Source organism: Convolutriloba macropyga, chromosome 11 (assembly GCF_964194025.1).
Source record: "Convolutriloba macropyga chromosome 11, txConMacr16.3, whole genome shotgun sequence".
NCBI lineage: Eukaryota > Metazoa > Xenacoelomorpha > Acoela > Convolutidae > Convolutriloba > Convolutriloba macropyga.
Genome location: NC_134478.1, coordinates 22,229,188 through 22,251,434, shown reverse-complemented (window position 1 = coordinate 22,251,434; position 22,247 = coordinate 22,229,188). Strand labels below are relative to the sequence as shown.

Here is a 22,247-nt window from a genome sequence, read left to right as displayed (position 1 = left end):
CTTCGGAACTGAGATTATAATCTTAACAATGGTTGCACATTGTTATTACGATGTCGTTGTAATACGTGTAGATCATAAGCTCTTTAATTTGCTCTGAAAAATGCTTCGTTCAAGTCCTAAAATACTACTGCTAGTATTATTAAAAAAGGAAATGTGACTGAAACTTCAGTCTAAAAATCTATTAGTTTTCGTGCAGATGAAACGTAATCTGTCAGTGAAATGGGGTAATCTTTTATGTTGTAGTCATATTATATTATCCAGTTGGTCTTCAAACAAAGTACATGTGGCCAACATTAACCCATTTAGATATTGGCAACTAAAGAAATGTCTCTTTAACCTGCTGTTGAAGATTAGCAAACACGCAAAGTTTGATAAAAAATTTTGCCGATTGCTTTTAGTACCTGCTCAGCATTGTCTTGGTGCAGTGATTGCCAATTAATAATTGCATATTCAAGTAATGATATCACTCAGTTGAAACAACTCATTGATTGGTCCGAAATCAGTTATCAAATAACTGATGAAAAATGCCAATTTGATTAATATTAATTGAATATAAAACTTGAAAAATAAAAGGTGGAAACCTTCTTTTCCTTAAAAAGACAGCTTTTGGGTTACTTCGGCCTTTTCGAATCAAACAAGTGTCGCCGTGTGGGAAATCACAAGGTAAGAATAAAAAGCGTTGTGCCTACCTACATTTCAAGAGTGAAAATTTAGAGAAAGAAGCCAAACAAATTGTAACGATTGGGCTTCGTTTATCGACAAACATTGTTTTTTGAATGGTCAACTAATAGAAATTCAATGGGTTAATTGATTATTTTATATCCATTACCAATTAAATTTGGTTTTTAGAATTGGAGTTTTTATTGCTGATCCTTGCCTTAGAGAGGGGGCAAAGAACACGGAACGAGACTTATCAGTATTCTCTTGACACTTGTGAGATATGGAAATGCGTATATTAAAAAAAATTGCAAATGAAAACCAAATGAACCAAATTCTATCTTGGTTCTCAAAACAAGATTTAACCCGTGAAAATTTATTGTTACTGACAGCTTGTTATCCTTTTGCTCTGTTAAGTGTTGTTTTATTTCTGTAAATACGTTTAAAACTTTCTTGCACAAATTGCTAATTTTAGAAATTTTGTGGTAGTATCTGTAAAAGAGAGTAAATTAATAAAGATGGGACTGCCAAGAAGATTGGTTTTCGAAACAGACGAATCAGCGCATCCATTGTAGGCAAAGACCAACTGACAGAAAATGGTCTTTTCTTTTTCACAAACAAGTAAATTCTTTGTTGTCTGCTGGTACTTCATTTTTTTGCTATGCTGAAAAGCGCAATTCAAAGAGTCCGCTGGTTATGATATGTAGTCAATTATCCTCATCAGTAGTTATAATTTCGTTTCCGAATTTTTCATTTTGCGAAGTCTGAAGACAGGAATCCACTTAATTATCATCACAAACTTTATCGAACAAGTGGGCGTGATTCGGTGGGCGTGATTGTGTTTCATGAAGGTACCACTTTTTTGTACAGTTTTGAGCCTGAACTAAATTAACGACTTCCAAAAAGGCTTCTGTATATGGTATTTATGCATGAACCCCACCATGTCAAAGCGCAGTTTCATCACTTAAATTCTGCTTTGGTTAGTTGGATTTTTTTTGGCTGAAAACTTTCAGCCTGGACAAAATTTTTTCTGTTCCTACAGAAAACAGAAGTCTGCCTCTTCTTAGCTAATCTGATCCAAAATTCATATGCAATTTCGTCTGACGTGCTTGATCCTATTTTTATACTTGAAATATCTTTTGCTGTTTTTACTCGGCGTGCAAGATATTGTGATCAAATGAGAAAGAACCGAATTGCTCAGCTATATTGCAATATCTTGCCCTATTTTCAGATTAAATAAAGTTTTAGACAGCATTTTGGTAGCAAAAGAATCTTCGCAAACGGATCTAATTTTTTTTAAAGAAAACTGGATTAATTATTTCTGTTATAAATTTATATGAATTATATCTGCTGATCACTGAGGAACTTTCAAGGGGTTGTTATTGCAATTATTTTTCTTTTTATGTTATTATCCGTTTGAGAAGGACTTTTAGATATCTAAATGTTCCTTTTGCTCTTATATCTCCATACTTCTCGAGTTTATTGATCAATTTATTGGGCATCATATCAACTTCTCCGATCAAAGCTCTTAATTATCTAGGTTAATCACTGGTCCTAGAATACAACGACCTACGTTTACATGTCAATCTAAGTAGCCTTTGAGTTGCCAACATTTTGTTTTTGAGATGAGATAACAATTGACTATGTTGTAGTGCTGTTGAGTTTTTTGTGAGTGAGAGACTCTTCATTCATTTTTCAAATTTCAAATCCGTAAAAAATTGGGTTTTTGATGTGTTCTTAAGTTAGGTGTTTCAAAGAATTGCAGCTTCTGAGGTTGTTACTCAAAATTCTGAGAAAAAGCTGCTGCAATCAACTTGTTTTCTCTGTTGTATTGTGGCTCAGCGTATTGATCGTGAATACGGCGTAAGTTCAATATTTTCTTTGTTTAATCTTCAAATTCTCTAAATTGTTTTAGTTCCTTTCTTTGTCTTTGTTTCAGATTCACAACAAACTTTCCATAGCTTACACAACTTCCTGTTTCCTTTTCTCTCGAGTTTTATGACTTTTCCTTTAACAAAAGGTTAGAAATCAATAAACTTGGAGCTTTATATAAATCATCAAAAGTTAATGCAGTTTACGTTGTTTAAATGAGGAAAATAATGCTGTGCATTTGTCCTGAAAGGTAACCCTAACTTTACCTTGCGGTTGTATTTCAAGCTGTTTTTAACTCGCGTGACCTAGCGGTTGTGTCTGGTCCGGTGAAAACCCAGGTCGCCTATCCGAGTAGCCAGATTCCTCTGGTAGTCCACTACTCCAGCAGCCAAATTACATCCCCCACCTCAAAAGTAGCTTCGTTTGATGACCACTTTTGATGAGTCTATGGTTCAGTGTGGGGAAGTACTCTTGTAGCAGTATTTTCAAATCTCTTGCATGTGTTGTTGACTTGCATTCATAATGCCGACTTCAAGCTGCTGAGTTCTCGAATCACAAGTCCTGGCAAATTTGGCAAGTGATCGTCCCCAGAGAAAAAGACTTAAAAGATTTTGGCGGGAGAAGGTTGTGATCTTGGTTTTAGTTCTCACATGGTTTAATGGCTTGAAGTTCACCAAACATTTCGCTACTGTGAGATTTATTCCAAGTTTATCAGGTGTCAGTTTTGTGGAGCAAAGATTGATTAGTAGAACTTTTTTAACTATCTAGAGGAGTCATTTGGACACGACGTAAACTCAGTCTTTCTTTTTTTGTTCAGTCTCCATAATCAAGAAATTGTTTTGGTTCTTTTTTTAGGTTTCAATTCACAACAAACTTTCCTTTAGTTACAATTATCCGGTTTTTCTCTCATGATTTTTTCTATACTGAGCTTCCTGAACTTCTCTTTAACCGTGTTTCAGTTCCCATCGCCGCTGCTAATACTTTTTTTGTTGGCCTTAGATGAACGGTAATTTTGATATTAACTTTCTCGTTTCTTTTGCCTAATAAGAGGCTCCAATAGAGTTGAAGATGTTTTTTATAATGTGGTACACCTTCGCCATTAATTCAAGAAGTAGCTTTGGAATGATGATCTTTCACATCATTGGAATTTTCTTACCACTTGAAATCCCTATTCATGAATTGAATTTGTATTTTCTTATCTTTTTTTTTTTTAAAAAAAAAGAAAATATAGTACGTGCCTGTCAGAGTAGCATGCGAGATTTCACGTTGTAGGCAATGTTTACGCTTCCGTTATTTTTAATTATTTGAAGTTAATTCAAGAACAAACAAACCATTTTGCTTTCATTTTTATGACATTCGTCCTGCAGTTGATTCCTGAGGCACATTTGATCACTCGACAATTTTTCTCTTTCCATTGTGTCCTTTTCCTGTTGTGATCTGTTATTCATTTCTGCTATTATCCTCTGGTATTCAGCCATCAGAGCGCAATCTTGTTAGGATATTGTCCTTTTTATATCGGTTGGCATTTTTATAATATAATGGTCTTAATTTTGACAATGTAAATGGTATTAGTTTTGTATCATACGTTTAGCAAAAATGTACAAAATGTTGACTGAATATTTCTAAAAGCAGTGCTGATCCAAACCAGAATCTATCTTATCAAGCCGGCTTTTTGCTGTCCTACAAATATTTTGTGGCATAGAAAAAATATCAGTCTTCTCCTGAATTAAATGGTACAAAATTAATGTTAGAATTTCCTATTGATATTTTGTCATGACATTGCAGACTCATGCAAGTGACAAGATCCCTGGTCGAATTTGCATTGCTCGATCAAATCTTTCTTGCTGATATCTGTTGGCGTCCAAATTACGCAATGCTATCATATCTTTTTGCCTCATCTCTGCAGTGTAGAAGTCGTAGAAATTTTGTTGGGCTGATAAGTGTTTCCTCCTAAATGTACTTTAGTGGGTAGTAGTTGATGAATTAATTTTCTTAAGTATTCATGCGGTCTCTCAGTTTTTAGCAATCTGCGCGTCAAAAGATTATCAGATTTCGGATCTATTCTGTTTTGCCCCCCCCCCCCCCCCCGAGCTTATTGAGCATAAACTTTTTATGAACCCCAGGCGCACGTGCTATTTTCTTACATAGTAACATGCTATATAACAACATATAATTTGTAACTGGGGGTCATAAAAAACACTGGGGGGAACAGAATAGATTCCAAATTTCAAAAATATGAAATGAGCCTTCAACAGGAACAACATGCCTCCTAGCAACCGCTTAGAAGGATTCGTAAGGAGAAAACACGTTCTTTGTGGATCCCAACTGTTCACGTGCCATTGCAAATCTGGTTGTAGTTGACGTTGGTCTTGCATTGCTTGCAACACATTTCTAATCTAATGGTTTCGAAGCTATTAAGGTATAGCCAGCAACTGTTCTCAGGATACAGGAAAACCCCCCTCCTTATAAGCCTATTAAGTTGGAAGATTTATTTATAAGTTGGCTATTAAGTTGGAAGATTTATAATGGGAAAAGTCTAAATTTTAAATGTGATCATTCAGTGTGAAAATGTTTTTTTTCAAGAACCAGGCCACTTAAATTGCGCATTTAGAATGTGTAATCATATCTGTTGGTTTCGTAGCATAGCTTCATACTGCAGTGTAAGTGCTCTTCTCTCTTCCTCAGATTGCATTGCAGCCATGCGGTAGAAACCATCGTTTCCACACTCGCATGGGTATGTCATACTGCAGCAGCGCTTCAACAAGAACAGTATGTTAAAAACTGGTCGCCTCCCATCCCTCTCCTTCTGCGTTTAAAAAAAGTGGCAGTATCAAAGATCAGATCTATTTGAAATCCCTTTTGAAATCCAAAGTTTCCCCAGAGAAGCCCCAAGTTACTAATTATGCGTTGATTATTAGCACAGCGCTTCACTATCCAAAAATAAATAGAAAGCGCACTGGGGGTTGGGGGTTGGGGTGGGGTCATAAAAGTTAAATGCCCACAAGCTTTAGATCTTGCTATTTAGGCTGTTTCCCCATTATAAGGCCACTCCAAAACTTAGTCAACAACTGTGGTATAGTTACTGTGTTCATCAGATTGGGGGACTACAGGTGTTTTCGCCATAATAAGAAAGAGCCTTTACTATAGAATATTAGAATGATAATACTTTTTCAGTTTGTGCATCCACTGCCCCCCCCCCCCGTTAGCACTCCAGTTTCAGGGCATGTGCCAGGATGAACTAATTCGTTATGTGAAAATATGGCACGTGCGTCTATATGCATACCCACTAAGCTGTGGGGGAAGGGGGAGATGAAAAGCAGTATAAACGCCTTTTGCAGTTTCTTATTTAAGGGAGGGTGCCGAACAGTTTTAAAAGATCTAACTCACGATTAAAATAAAAGCTGAGTCCACTTTAGAAGAGAACACTTTACCCGAAGTATATCAAAAGTTATTTTGTTCCACTTGATATCCACAAATCCATGGCTTCTTGGCCCTTCGATTTCAGCACGTGTTTCACTTTAGGTGGTCAAGTTTCAGATATCATCAAAAAACTGCCTAGAAATTACATCCTTTTGTCAAAATTTTATCGGCGAAATACTTCGTTTTGATATTACTACAAAATTTGTTACCGTCCAAAAGTAGCGTTGCTTACTAAATGAGGAGTTATCTCGCCAGATTTTTGCAAAGTTTTTCTAAATTAATATAAAAAATTGAACTTTACAGGATTTTGGTTCAATTTACAGGATTTTGAAATTAGTCTTCAGTAAGTTATCGAATTTAAAATTTTAAGTGTTTGAATGTGCAATCGGCTCCAATATTCTCTACTTTCAAATTTCAAGTGGCATTATTAATTTCTAATGAAAATCGGAGCACTTATTCTACCCATGTGTGTCTTTTTTATGCAAAATTTTGGCTTAATCGTGTTTGCGCTTTTGCATTAGAGGATTCCGTGACTTCTTGAGTGATTTTTTTACGCTAGAGTTGGTCATTTTTGAGTGATCTAAGTCGCTCTCTTTCTAAAATTAAAATTGTTGCCATTAAAAAAGCAATTTTGAGCAAAAAGAATCAAATCAACTGAAACTCAGTAGTTAAAATGTTTGACTGGTGTACTGGAGGTACGGTCTCGGAACCACTTTCTGGTAGGAAATTTTTTTCAAATCCCTTAAAACCTTTCAAAACTACACCCCTTCAAATATACATTGCCCTCGCTTGTCGTTTGAGAGCAATCCATCTGACGTCAGTTGGCCTGATTTTTATTTGTTATCACTATATAAATAAAAGCAAAATTTCAAACATCAAGATTAAAAGGCATCAGGGAAACAAAATTTCGCCATTTTCTCTTCTCATGGGTTCTGCACTTCTTGTGGACACACTTTCGGACACTGCTTGGTTATGAAAGATGCTTAGGTATGATGGATTTGTCATTGTTTTTGTTTCTCCCCGTTTTTTGGTTAAATCCATTAGAAGTTTTTGCTCTTAGGCTATCATATTCTTCCATAACTTTCTTTTTTGTAGAGAAACAAACGTAGTAGCATTTTAGAGCACTTAAAAACTCAATTTGTGAAATTGTACAAAATGTTTGCCTGAAATAAATAAACTTTATTGATTGCGACACATAAAAAATATTACTGAACATATTAAGCCAGCTAAGCTTCAAAAAGTTTCGAGTTCTAAATTTTTTACATTTTCAATAACATTTGAAAGTAAAAAAGAAAATTACGTTTACCTTTATTGTTACCAGACGATATGGAGATGTGTTTAATTGTGGCAATGATCTGATAAAAAATACCTATTGAAAATGGAATACCGTCTTTTCAAATTGAATGCAATTATTTGCTCATTGCAAATACAAGTGATATAGTTGGTCAAAGTGCAAATGTGGATGATGCATATAATAACACAAACAGTAGTTGTTTGGCTATCCCACAAATCAGCGAAAATACGATAGTCACTTGAGATCTATACATGAAAAACACCAAATGGAACCGAATGACATCTGAAAGTAAAAAGTGAATTACGTTTACCTTTATTGTTACCAGATGATATGGAGATGTGTTTAATTGGAGCAATGATCTGCTAAAAAAAACTTATTGAAATGGGAAAACCGTCTATTCAAATTGAGTTCATTTATTTGCTCATTGCAAATACCAGTGCCATAGTTAATTGAAGTGCGAATGTGGATGATTCACAGTATGAAACCAATAGTAGTTGTGAGTTTATCCCACAAATTAGCGAAATTACGATAGTCACTTGAGATCTACACATGAAAAGCACCAACTGGAACCAAATGACATCTGAAGAAACTCCTCTGGAATGCTTACTCGATAAATTTTGAGCACTTTTACAAGCACGACAATTTACTTGATGTAAAGCTGTCAAACTTGCCCAACAAAATATGACACTCAAAATGTGATGATGAAAAATTTCCGACATCATACGCAAATGATGGCAAGGCGTTGAATTACTATAAGGCCTATGCAACCGAAAATGAACTAGCGCAATCAATTCCGAAAGCAAAGAAAAAGGCGGTCAAAAATTGTCTCCAAAAGCAGAATGGAATTCAAAAAATTTATCGATTGCTCCCCTATTGCTACAGTAATGTGGACGTTCTTCTCCAGCAATGGAATGATAGGATATGGAAAAAAATCGATAACTTTGTGTCTAAAGTAGCACGACATATAAGGTCTCTACCACCCTAGTTTAGTCCTGAAAATTGCCGTCTGATGAAGCAAAAAGCCAAACTTGAACACAAAAACAACAAATAATTAAACGTTAGTAAAAGTGTCATACTTAACAGTATCAGTACACAAATTTTCAGATGTCAAGAAGATCTATATTTTTTTTGAAACTGGACGTTTTTTTGCAGGAAAATTCAACCTGATACGGAAAAATTTTAGAATTATACGTCAAATACTGCCACTTCCGTCTCCAATGCGATACGATGAAACCGATTTTAAAAGTGCAAATCGTTTAACAGTTTTATTTGTACCTTTTTCTCAGATTTCCATTAATTGGGAAAAGCCGAAAATTATCCAAGTTCTCTGTTTAAAACAATAAGTAAGACAGAGCTACAAATCAATAATCTTATAAAGTACCTAGCTGTAAGAAATTCCATTGACCCAGACCGCCTCGAACGACTACAGGAGAACACAAACCAGTTTTTCTAACGATTTCTTTGACTTTAACTCCTCTGTGGCTGGTATGCAAGATTGTCCTTACATTTGACGGACAGAAATAAATACCAAAAAACAACAGTCTCATACGTGTGTTAACTTGCCTCCCCAAAGTATTTGCAAAATATTTGATTATATCTACGGAAAAAGCAAAGATTAATGACATCAATCGCAATTCGCGTTCCGCAAGAAACAATTTGCTATCTTACAGTTATTGAATTGTAACCACCGAATGTAAAAACTTCTCGACCAACAAGTTACATCTACACCAAAGGTTTTTGGCTGTTTGTAATCAAAAACTACCAACAAGAAAATGGGAGAACAAAGTCGTATCTCATTTGAGTCGTGTCTAAGCTAAAGGCGACAATATGTCAAAGATAACAAAAAAATGTCAAAATTTTTTTGTTACAACTGTTGCTCCCAATGGCTCTCTACTGAGTCCACTTTTTCACCATTTACATAAACCATCTCCCTGACACTAAATGAAAAACATTTGTACTTCCACTTTCCGGAAGACTACAAAGTTGTTTCAACAGATCACAACACTTTGTGCAACACCTTTTCGGAGACTGCATCGTGATGACCTCAAAACTGCATGAGACTAAACGAAAGAAAATTGACGCAAGTCAGCCCCAAGCATAAACTCAACGTAGAAATAAACGGCAATCCAGTAAAAACAATGTTTTTTTTTCAGAAGGACGTAGATTTATTACTAAAATCTAATTTAAATTGGAATGCAAATGCTGACAAAGATGCAAGAAGTTTTTAAAAAGCATCACATTCTTTCCTCATATCAATGGTTAGAGGCAACCTTAACATCATTAATTTTGACCTATTTCAACCAATTTAGAACAACACGAAACAAACTGATCAAAACGGGTTGCACAAAAAGAGTTCATTTGAAACGCATTACTTATCAATATTATGTCAGGGGCAGTTAGAAATGAAATGCATGAAACATCCCAGAAGGACCTCACTTTTTGTACCATTTTTTTGAGAAAAAACGTCAGAGCGAACTCGTGAACTCGGATGATAAAACTGCGACCGTGACTCAAACCAGTCTAATTGAAAAGTCAAAAAAAGGAAAACTTGTGTAAGTTGTAAATTTGTAATTATGCGCATTACCAGATAAAATCGTTTTAACTTGGACACTCATTATACGTAAAATAATTTCAGAATAAAACACATGCCCCATAAACGCAATTAGAGCTAGCACAGCATAAAAGAACAGATTGAACAAAATTAGTTTGAATATTTTATTTTGTGAACAAACATCATTGGACACCCAAGGAATACGTAAACTAATTTCAGAATAAAACACATGCCACAGAAATGCAATTAAAGCTAGCACAGCATTAAATAACAGATTGAACAAAATAAGTTCAAATATTTTAATTTGTGAACAAATTTCATTGGGCTCAACAAAAACAAAGCGGGACCTAAAATTTTTTAAATGTTATGGAACAATTGTTTTAGCTTCTGTTGAGAAGGCAAATTTTGAAGGCTTATCGTTTAAAGTCGTAAAATTTTTCCACAATCACTTTTCTTGTGCTTGAAAACGGGAAACGATGGTTCTGTGACAAAAACAAACATTAGGTGTTGCCAGCAATGGTGCGAATATCAACTAAACAAACTCTGTTTTGAAACTAACGCTCTGCACAATTAAATTTCGGGAAAACATTCTAGCAGAAAGGAGAATGACTTGAAAATTTTTAAACAAGCTCAAGGAAACCAGAAAAATATCAAATGCAAGTCAGGATCTGAAACAAGAATTCTCATTAGTGATCCTTTCCACATAAAAAGGAAAGCATTTCTTTGGAAAATACCCTCAACACTCGAGCCAATGCAAACTTTTTGGTTGACTACTCAAGCTTTAAATTTGATTTCTTACCACCCTTCAATATTAGTGAACCCAAGTGCAAAAGTAGTTGAAAAGGAGTCCATGAGATCACATGGAAGCTGCGGTAAGTTGTTTTTAGACGCAAACGACTAGCAACAAAATTTGACATGCTTGCGACAATTGTTAGCCAATATTGCCAAAAAGTTGTTCATTGTTCATATCAGAATAAACGTAAAAAAATACGATGAAGTTTCTGCATTCAAAGTTTGTAGACGCTTACCACTCATCAGAAAACCTGGCATTCTATCTATCAGCATTGGCTAAACTTTGCGCCTTTTTATCGAGAGAAGCATCAAAAAATGCATAGACAGTGCAATTTTGAAGCAGTTTTTCCACAATTACTTATCCTATTCGTGAGAACGGGGTAACGATGGGTCTGAGACAAAAACGCAAATTAGGCGTTCTCAAAAGTTGTGCGAAGGAAGTTCAACTCGACACACTTTTTCTGAAGCTAAAGCTCTGCACAAATGAATTTTCCAAAAAGAATTCTAAAAGAAAGCTTAACGACTTGAAACTTTTTAAGCAAGCTCGTGGAAACAAGAAAAATATCAAACGCATATGATGTTCTAAATCAAGAACTCTCATCAGAGATCCTGTTTCTGAACCACAAAATAAATTCAAAAAACGGTACTTGAAATATTCCTTGAAAAATAGCTACAAAACTCGAGCCAATGCAAATTTTTTTGTTGACTCCTCAAGCATTAACTTTGATTTCTTACCACCCTTCAGTATTTTAATAAATTTAACTACGAAGTTAGTTGAACATGACTACAAGAGAACACATGGCAGCTGATGTCCGTCAGTTTTGGACGCAAATGAATAGCAACATATTTTGACATGCTTCCAAGAAGTGTAAGCCAATATTCATAAATTTGTTCAGAGTTCATATCAAAAGGATCATCAAAAATTTGTCGCCGCATTTCAACAGAGCATTCAGTTCTCATCAGAGATCCTCTCCCTGAACCAAATAATAAATTAAAAACTGCTTTTGAGCTATTCCTTGAAAAATACCCATAACACTCCATCCAATGCATTTTATTTATGATTCCTCAAGAATTTTTTTGAATTCTTACCAACCCTCAATTTTAATGATCCCAAGTGCAAATGTAGTTGTAAAAGAGTCCATGAGATCACATGGCATCGCGTTTGTTAATTTTAGACGCAAATGAATTGCAACAAAATCAGGCATACTTTCAAGAATTGTCAGCCAATACTGTCAAAATGTTGTTCAGATCTCATATCAGATTAATCATCAAAATATAATATGAAACTTCTATATACGATGTTTGTCGCCAAATACCACTCATCAAAAACCCTGGCATGCTCTCTATCATATGATGCTGTCAAGAATGAGATATTAGTTCTAATATACGTTCAAAATGCATTCAATTGCTTCATTTTACAGTTAACTCATGAAGACTTCAAAAAATTTTAAGCTGCGTGGCTCAAAGTTTAAACACAGCCCCAACGGTTTTGCTCGTAGCCGGTATTTGCCTGCAATTATAAGGAGGCGCCAGCCAGGGATATCACATTGCCACGTACTCCCATTGATTGATCTCATGCGCCAGACGATTACATAGCGGCTGGAAGCTTGAGTTTATAGATACATAAAGAAGGCGCTTAAATGCCCATTGAGGTTAGAAAACCACGTGATAGGCAGAAATTGCGAAACTCTAGAGAAGTTATCATCTATTATGTTCACGGTTGTTGTGAATTGGGGTCCGTCCTCGGCAGCGAAAAGTTTTTGATTCCTTTCTTCTTAGCAACAACTATGCAAAGTTTTTCCCATCCAATTGAGAAACAAGTAAAAAATAGAAAAATCATTGTCGCAAAATGCCTGCTCGTGTTTCATGGTTGCTGTTCAGTTAGAACTTGATTTTCTCATTTAGATGCAGACCAGCGATCAGGTTTTCTCCGAAGCAGAAAGTGTATTAAAATTTTTGCTATTATCGATGTTTTACTCGCTCGTTATCAACAACGCAGACGATTTGTAACTACCACTGACTTGAGAGGATTGACAAAACATCACAAAATAAACTGAACACGACACTCGCTGCTTTAGACCCTATCGGATGTCAAGATCTTACAAATATTCGCTTCATATGGGATCGAAATACGGAAGACTAAAGCAAATCTCAACTTAACATGATGGAATCTTGCAAAAACGATATTTTTTACAAGATAAAGCTTTCAAAGCTCAACTAGTTGACTTGGGACAAAGAAAAGAAGCCTCGAAATTGCTCACTGACTTGTCACTGATACAGTACTGTTAGAAACTTTGGAATTCCGTAGCGGTTTCTGTGTTCGGTACAGTCTCGAAGCAAAAGAAAACTCATATAGGCTTCCCTTGTGGGCAAAAACTCACACCAACGCACACTCTCCACAGTTAACAGAGGGTTTACAACCGCACGCTGCACAAAGAAAAAGGAGAGACTTTAGATTTCTGTGTCGTACAAGTAAGGGTTTGCATACGGCATTGAAGTGTAGAGTCTATCACTTTCTGAACTGTGTATCAGCTGTCATAGTTGCAAAACAGGGACCAGGATCTGTAGTTGAGCTCAGAATATAACTTTTTGAAACAGTTAAGAAAACTTTTGTTAAAAATTGTTTTTCAACTTAACTTTTTTTAAGGTTAATATTAGTTTACCTGATAATTTTTATTAGGTTTGATGCCTCTCATCAAGAAATTCTCATTCGTTATTTGTGCGAGATTTATTGATTGCTATGAGCTCATTTTGTTGTTAATTAATTAACATAATTAGCAATTTGTTGTTGCAATTGCGCTGCAATAAGCTTATTAGCTTTAGTAAGTCATGGAGATTAAAATAATATGACAAAAGTTGAAGTTTGATCTCTTATAGCTTCTTTTTGTAATTCACATCACAACTTCTTAAAATCTAAGTAGTGGTTTTTTTGGATACCTTTTTTCCTTTGGCATTCAATTTTATTCAAAACCAAAGCTCTGGGGAAACCAACTTAAGGATTTAAATATGTTTGATCTTTCAAAGGATGATTCATTTTGATTTGATTGTCGGTGCAATTTTTCTAGCATATGCCCTCCAAATTGATTTTGGATTTAAGATACAATCCTCTGAAGCTAAATCAGATTAATGTTTGTGAGATTTTATAGTCAATTGATCATGCGATTCTTTTCCAATCACTGTATTGCGTGACTATATCAATGATTATGATAGTTAGTGTGTTTAGATTTTGTTGTTCTACCCTACGGTTTTACAATAGCTAGGCAAAATTTAAGCACGCGTATTTGCAAAACAATGAAAAAATTATATGGAAAACAATTTTACACGCAACGTTGCTGAAGATTAAATTTTTTTTATAGCTCTTTTTCAAAAACGTCCTGTTTGCCTCTGTTTCGTTTACTGATATAAATTTTGAAAAACAAAAAAGCATCATAATAGAAAATTGTGATCTCAAAAGATATGAAAAAATATTAATCAGCAATTCATTGTTAGCTCTCCTAAAAGTCAAAATGTAACAAAAATGACAGTTAAATTTTTTATACGCTTTTTTTGTAAGTTTTTTTGAGTGTTGTGGAAAAGTTATCTTGCTTGAAATTATTTTTGAGCAAAAAAAATCTCTATCAGCATTGGTGAATGCTTTTGCCTTCTTGTTGTGAAAAGTATAAAAACTGGCATAGAAAATGCGTTTTTGAAGCAAAAGCCAGGTATGTCTATTTCATAAACTATAAAATTGCGAAGGCTATTTATCCTTAATTGTCTTCCTATGATGCTGCCAAGAATGAGATATTAGTTCTAATAGACGTTCAAAAAATATTCAATTGCTCATTTTACAGTTATCTCATGAGGACATCAAAAAGTTTTAAGCTGTGTGTCTCAATGTTTAAACACAGCCCGAACGGTTTTATTCGTAGCCGTTATTTGCCTGCAATTATAAGGAGGCGCCACCCAGGGAGATCACTTTGCCACGTACTGCCGATGATTCAGCTCTTGCGCCGGACAATTACATAGCGGTAGGAAAGTTGAGTTTTTATGTACACAAAGAAAGCGCTGAAACATCGATTGACAGGAAAAAACGAGATTGTTAAACTTTAGAGGAAATGACATCTATTTTGTTCACTGTTGTTGTGATTTGGGGTCAGTTGCTAGCAGCACAAAAATTTCCTGATTCCTTTCTTCTTAGAAACTATTTTGTTAAAATTTTCCAATCCAATTGAGAAGCAAGCAGAAAAATGGAAAATCATTGCAGTGTGCTCGTGTTTCACGCTAGCAGTTCAGTTAAAATGCCTGCTCGTGTTTCACGATAGCTGTTCAGTTAAGACATAATTTTCTCACTTAGATGTATACTAGCGATCAGATCTTTTTCTCCGACGCAGAAAATGTATTAAAATTTTTTTGCTTTTATCGTTGTTTTACTCGCTCGTCATCAACAACGCAGACGATCTGTAACTGCCACTGGCTTGAGAGAATTGACACAACATCAAAGAGCAAACTTAACACGACACTGACTACCATGCGTCGCTCGCTGCTTTCGACCCTCTTGGAAGTCAAGGTCTCACAAATATTGGCTTCATATGGGATAAGAATGCGGAAGACGAAAGCAATGCTCAACTTAACAAAATGGAAGCTCGCTAGGACGATTTTTTTTTGCAAGATAATCCTGCGAAACCTCAATTTGTTGACATATGAAAAAGAAGCCTCTAAATGGCTCACTCACTTTTCACTGAAACAGTACTCTTAGAAATTTAGGAATTTTTTTACCGTTTGTTTTTTCGGTACAGTCTCGCAGCAAAGAAATTTCCTATAGGCTGCCCTTGTGGGCAAAAACTCACACAAACGCACACTCTCTACAGTTCGAAGAGGGTTTACACCAACACGCTGCACAGAAAAAAGAGAGCGGGATTTTAGATTTCTGAGTTGTGTTGTGGAAAAGTTCTCATGCTTGAAATTATTTTGGAGCAGAAGAAAAATCTTATCAGCATTGGTGAATGCTTTTTGCTTTCTTGTTGTGAAAAGTATCAAAACTGGCATAGAAAATGCGTTTTTGAAGCAAAAGCCAGGTATGTCTTTCATAAACTATAAGATTGAGAAGGCTATTTATCCTTAATTGTCTTCCTATGATGCTGCCAAGAATGAGTTCTTAGTTCTAATAGACGTTCAAAAAGCATTCAATTGCCTCTTTTTACAGTTAGCTCATGAAGACTTCAAAAAATTTTAAGCTGCGTGGCACAAAGTTTAAACACAGCCCCAACGGTTTTGTTGGTAGCCGGTATTTGCCTGCAATTAAAAGGCGGCGCCACCCAGGGAGATCACTTTGTCACGTACTGCCGATGATTCAGCTCTTGCGCCGGACAATTACAAAGCGGTAGGAAGCTTGAGTTTTTATGTACACAAAGAAAGCGCTGAAATGTCGATTGACAGGAAAAAAAGTGATAGGCAGAGATTGTTCAACTTTAGAGGAGTTGACATCTATTTTGTTCACTGTTGGTGTAAGTCGCCGGCAGCAAAAAATTTTTTGATTCCTTTCTTCTTAGAGACAATTTTGCTAAAATTTTCCAATCCATTTGAGAAGCAAGTAAAAAAATGGAAAATCCTTGTTGTGTGCTCGTGTTTCACGCTAGTTGTTCAGTTAAAACGCCTGCTCGTGTTTCACGATAGCTGTTCAGTAAAAACACAATTTTCTCACTTAGATGTATACTAGCGATCAGAACTTTTTCTCCGACGCAGAAAATGTATTAAAATTTTTCTGCTTTTTTTGTTGTTTTACTCGCTTGTCATCAACAGCGCAGACGATCTGTAACTGCCACTGGCTTGAGAGAATTAACACAACATCAAAGAGCAAACTGAACACGACACTGACTACCATGCGTCGCTCGCTGCTTTCGACCCTCTTGGAAGTCAAGGTCTCACAAATATTGGCTTCATATGGGATAAGAATGCGGAAGACGAAAGCAATGCTCAACTTAACAAAATGGAAGCTCGCTAGGACGCTTTTTTTTGCAAGATAATCCTGCGAAACCTCAATTTGTTGACATATGAAAAAGAAGCCTCTAAATGGCTCACTCACTTTTCACTGAAACAGTACTGTTAGAAATTTAGGAATTCTTTTACCGTTTGTTTATTCGGTACAGTCTCGCAGCAAAGAAAACTCCTATAGGCTGCCCTTTTCGGCAAAAACTCACACAAACGCACACTCTCTACAGTTCGAAGAGGGTTTACACCAACACGCTGCACAGAAAAAAGAGAGCGGGATTTTAGATTTCTGAGTTGTGTTGTGGAAAAGTTCTCATGCTTGAAATTATTTTGGAGCAAAAGAAAAATCTTATCAGCATTGGTGAATGCTTTTTGCTTTCTTGTTGTGAAAAGTATCAAAACTGGCATAGAAAATGCGTTTTTGAAGCAAAAGCCAGGTATGTCTTTCATAAAATATAAGATTGAGAAGGCTATTTATCCTTAATTGTCTTCCTATGATGCTGCCATGAATGAGTTCTTAGTTCTAATAGACGTTCAAAAAGCATTCAATTGCCTCTTTTTACAGTTAGCTCATGAAGACTTCAAAAAATTTTAAGCTGCGTGGCTCAAAGTTTAAACACAGCCCCAACAGTTTTGTTCGTAGCCGGTATTTGCCTGCAATTAAAAGGAGGCGCCACCCAGGGAGATCACTTTGTCGCGTACTGCCGATGATTCAGCTCTTGCGCCGGACAATTACAAAGCGGTAGGAAGCTTGTGTTTTTATGTACACAAAGAAAGCGCTGAAATGTCGATTGACAGAAAGAAAAGTGATAGGCAGAGATTGTTCAACTTTAGAGGAGTTGACATCTATTTTGTTCACTGTTGGTGTAAGTCGCCGGCAGCAAAAAAATTTTTGATTCCTTTCTTCTTAGAGACAATTTTGCTAAAATTTTCCAATCCATTTGAGAAGCAAGTAAAAAAATGGAAAATCCTTGTTGTGTGCTCGTGTTTCACGCTAGTTGTTCAGTTAAAACGCCTGCTCGTGTTTCACGATAGCTGTTCAGTGAAAACATAATTTTCTCACTTAGATGTATACTAGCGATCAGATCTTTTTCTCCGACGCAGAAAATGTATTAAAATTTTTCTGCTTTTTTTCTTGTTTTACTCGCTTGTCATCAACAGCGCAGACGATCTGTAACTGCCACTGGCTTGAGAGAATTGACACAACATCAAAAAGCAAACTGACCACGACACTGACTACGATGCGTCGCTCGCTGCTTTCGACCCTCTTGGAAGTCAATGTCTCACAAATATTGGCTTGATATGGGATAGGAATGCGGAAGACAAAAACAATGCTCAACCTAACAAGATGGAAGCTCGCTAGGACGATATTTTTTGCAAGATCTAAATTTTTGGCTTGATATATGGAAAAGAAGCCTGTAAATTGCTCACTCACTTTTCACTGAAACAGTACTGTTAGAAACTTTGGAATTCCGTAACCGTTTCTGTGTTCGGTACAGTCTCGAAGCAAAAGAAAACTCATATAGTCTTCCCTTGTGAGCAAAAACTCACACCAACGCACACTCTCTACAGTTTGAAGAGGGTTTATACCAACACGCTGCACAAAAAAAAGAGCAGGACTTTAGATTTCTGAGTCGTACAAGTAAGGGTGTGCATACAGCATTGAAGTGTAGAGTGCATCACTTTCTGAACTGTGTATCATCTGTCACAGTTGCAAAACAGGGTCCAGGAACTGGAGTTGATCTCAGAGTATAACTTTGGAAACAGTTAAGTAAACTTTTGTTAAAAACTGTTTTTCAATTTAATTTTATATCAGTTTATTTTTGGTGCTTTTCCTGATAATATTTATTAAGTTTGATGCATCTCATCTAAAAACTCTCATTGGTTTTTATTGCGAGATTAATTGATTGCAACCAGCTCATTTTGTCGTGTGCTCATTGTATTTTCTGTTAACTTAAATGGCACTTTGATGTTGTAATAGCCCTGCAATAAGGTTATAAGCGTTAGAATGTCATGGAGTTTAAAAATTAACAACAAAGGCGGAAGTTGATCTCTGATAGTTTCTTTTGGTAATTAACTTCACAATTTCTTAAAATCTAGGCAGTGTTTTTCCTTTGGATACCTTCCATTTTATTGCATTCAGTCTTTTTTACAAACCAAAGATCTGGGGAAACCAACTTAAGGATTTAAACACGTTCGATCTTTCAAAGCATGATTCATTGTGGTTTGATTGTCGGTGCAATTCTTCTAGTATTTGTCCTCCAAATGTTTTTGATTTTAAAAAGCAACCCCCCTAAGCTAAATCAGATTAATGTCTTTGTGAGGTTATAGTCAACTCATCATGCAATTATTTTCCAATCCTGGTTTTTTACCATATCAAAGATTATCATAGTCAGTATGTTTAGATTCTGTAGTTCTACCCTACGGTGTCACAGTAGCTAGGCGAAGTCTAATCATGCGTTCTCGCAAGACAAGGAAAAAATGATATGGATAACACTTTCACACGACACGTTGCTAAAGATTGAAGTTTTTATTCGATAGCTCTTTCAAAACCCTCCTGTTTGCTTCTGTTTCGTTTACTGTTATAAACATTGAAAAACAAAAAAAGCATCATAATACAAGATTTTGATCTCAAAAAATAGAAAACAAATTTTGGTTTGCAAATCATTGTTAGCTCTCCTGTAGGTCAAAGTTTAATAGCAATGCCAGTTATATATTTTGAGTTTAGTGGAAAAAGTTCTCTTGCTTCAAATTATTTTTGAGCGAAAGAAAGCTCTCTATGAGCATTCGTGAAAACTTTTCCCTTATTATTGGGATAAGCATCAAAAATGGCATAAAAATTGAGTTTTTGAAGCAAAAACCAGCTATGTCTATTTCATAAACTATGAGAGTGAGAAGGCTGTTTATCCTAAATTGTCTCCTATGATGCTGCCAAGAGAGAGATAATACTTTTAATAGACATTCAAAACACAGGCTCAACGGTTTTGTTTGTAGCTGGTACTTGCTTGGAGTTATAAGGGGCGCCAAACAGGGAGATCCCTTTGCCACGTACTCCCATTGATTGAGCTCATGCGCCGGACGATTAAATAGCGGTAGGAGGCTTGAGTTTTTAGATACATAAGGAAGGCGCTGAAACTGCCCCGATTGACGGGAAAAACGTGATAGGCAGAGATTGTGCAACTTTAGAGGAGTTGACATCTATTATGTTTACTGTTGGTGTCAGTCCCCGGCTGCGAAAACTTTTTTGATTTCTTCCTTTTTAGCGACAACTTTGCAAAATGTTTCCAATTCATTTGAGAAACAAGTAAAAAAAGAAAAATCATTGTCGCAAAACGCCTGCTCATGTTCCACGATAGCTGTTCAGTTAAAAATTGTTTTTCTCACTTAGATGCATTCTAGATATCAAATATTTTTCTCCGACGCAGAAAATGTATTAAAAATGTTTTGTTATCATCGTTGTTTTACTTGCCCGTCATCAACAACGCAGACCTTTTGTAACTGCCACTGACTTGAGATGATTGACACAACATCACAAATCAAACTGAACACGACACTGACTACGATGCGTCGCTCGATGTTTTCGATCCTTTCGGAAGTCAAGGTCTAACAAACATTGGCTTCATACGGGACAGGAATACGGAAGACGAAAACAATGCTCAATTTAACAAGATGAGAACTCGCAAAGACAATATTTTGCGCAAGATAATGCTGTCAAACCTCACTTTGTTGGCTTGGCATATGGAAAAGGAGCCTCAAAATGGCTCAGTGACTTGTCACTGAAATAGTGCTGTTTGGAATTCCGTAACCGTTTATGTATTTGGTGCAGTCTCGAAGCAATGAAAACTCCTATAGGCTAACCTTGTGGGCAAAAACTCACATCAACGCAAACTCTCCACACTTCGAAGAGGGTTTACACCAGCACGCTGCACAAAGAAAAAGAGAGCGAGACTTTAGAATTCTGTGTCGTACAAGTAAGGGTTTGCATACAGCAATGAAGTGTAAAGTGAATCACTTTCTGAACTGTGTGTTAGCTGTCACAGTTGTAGAACAGGATCCGGCAACTGGAATTGACCTATGAGTATAACTTTTTGAAATAGTTATGTAAACTTTGGTTGAAAACTGTTCGTCAAAATAAATTGACTTGACTTTAATATTGGTTCTTTACCTGATAATATTTATTAAGCTCACCAAAAATTCTATCCAGAAACTCGCCTTGGTTTTTTGTGCAAGAGTTATTGATTGCTATGAGCTCATTTTGTCGTGTGCTCAATGCATTTTCCGTTAACTTAATTTTCAACTCGATGTTGTAATTGCCTTACAATAAGGTTATAAGCGTTAGTAAGTCTTGCAGTTTAGAATAATACGGCAATGGCGGATGCTTGATCTCTGTAACCTCTTGTTGTAATTCACTTCAAAATCTCTTAAAATCTAGGCGGTACATTTGTTTTGGATACTTTCTTTTTTTTGCATTCAGTTTTATTCACAAACCAAAGCTATAGGGAAACCAACTTAAGGATTTAAACACGTTCGATCTTTCAAAGGATGATTCATTTTGATTTGATTGTCGGTGCAATTTTTCTAGCAACTGCCCTCCAAAATGTTTTTAAATTTAAAATACAATCCTCTTAAGCTAAATCAGATTAATTTCTTTGAGAGTTTATAGTAAACTCATCATACGATTCTTTTCCAATCACTGCATTGCGTGACTGTATCAATGATTATAATAGTCCATATGTTTAGATTCTGTAGTTCTACCCTACAGTCTCACAATAGCTAGGCGAAGTCTTATCACGCGTACTTGCAAGACAATGAAAAAATGGATATGGAATACAATTTCACACGGAACGTTGCTCAAGGTTAAAGTTTTGTTTTCGATAGCTCTTTTAAAACCGTCCTGTTTGCTACTGCTTCGTTTACTGATATAAACTTTGAAGAACAAAAAAAGCATCATAATACAAGATTTTGATCTCAAAAAATAGAAAACAAATTTTGGTTTGCAAATCATTGTTAGCTCTCCTGTAGGTCAAAGTTTAATAGCAATGCCAGTTATATATTTTGAGTTTAGTGGAAAAAGTTCTCTTGCTTCAAATTATTTTTGAGCGAAAGAAAGCTCTCTATGAGCATTCGTGAAAACTTTTCCCTTATTATTGGGATAAGCATCAAAAATGGCATAAAAATTGAGTTTTTGAAGCAAAAACCAGCTATGTCTATTTCATAAACTATGAGAGTGAGAAGGCTGTTTATCCTAAATTGTCTCCTATGATGCTGCCAAGAGAGAGATAATACTTTTAATAGACATTCAAAACACAGGCTCAACGGTTTTGTTTGTAGCTGGTACTTGCTTGGAGTTATAAGGGGCGCCAAACAGGGAGATCCCTTTGCCACGTACTCCCATTGATTGAGCTCATGCGCCGGACGATTAAATAGCGGTAGGAGGCTTGAGTTTTTAGATACATAAGGAAGGCGCTGAAACTGCCCCGATTGACGGGAAAAACGTGATAGGCAGAGATTGTGCAACTTTAGAGGAGTTGACATCTATTATGTTTACTGTTGGTGTCAGTCCCCGGCTGCGAAAACTTTTTTGATTTCTTCCTTTTTAGCGACAACTTTGCAAAATGTTTCCAATTCATTTGAGAAACAAGTAAAAAAAGAAAAATCATTGTCGCAAAACGCCTGCTCATGTTCCACGATAGC

The 22,247-nt window shown here is 35.9% G+C and overlaps 1 protein-coding gene across 1 annotated transcript in view; it reads right to left on the bottom strand.

Annotated features, from left to right (window-relative positions):
• LOC142349523 (uncharacterized) overlaps positions 1 to 7,291 on the bottom strand; it is a 29,927-nt gene extending 22,636 nt beyond the window's left edge. Inside the window, exons 1-5 of the mRNA XM_075401141.1 lie at positions 7,256 to 7,291; positions 5,156 to 5,284; positions 4,841 to 4,907; positions 4,339 to 4,462; positions 3,861 to 4,020 (exon numbers count right to left, since the gene is read on the bottom strand). Coding sequence (XP_075257256.1) covers positions 3,861 to 4,020; positions 4,339 to 4,462; positions 4,841 to 4,907; positions 5,156 to 5,272 — 468 coding nt within the window. The 5' untranslated portion in view covers positions 5,273 to 5,284; positions 7,256 to 7,291. The remainder of the gene's footprint in view (positions 1 to 3,860; positions 4,021 to 4,338; positions 4,463 to 4,840; positions 4,908 to 5,155; positions 5,285 to 7,255) is intronic.
• Between the last annotated feature and the right edge of the window lie 14,956 nt (positions 7,292 to 22,247).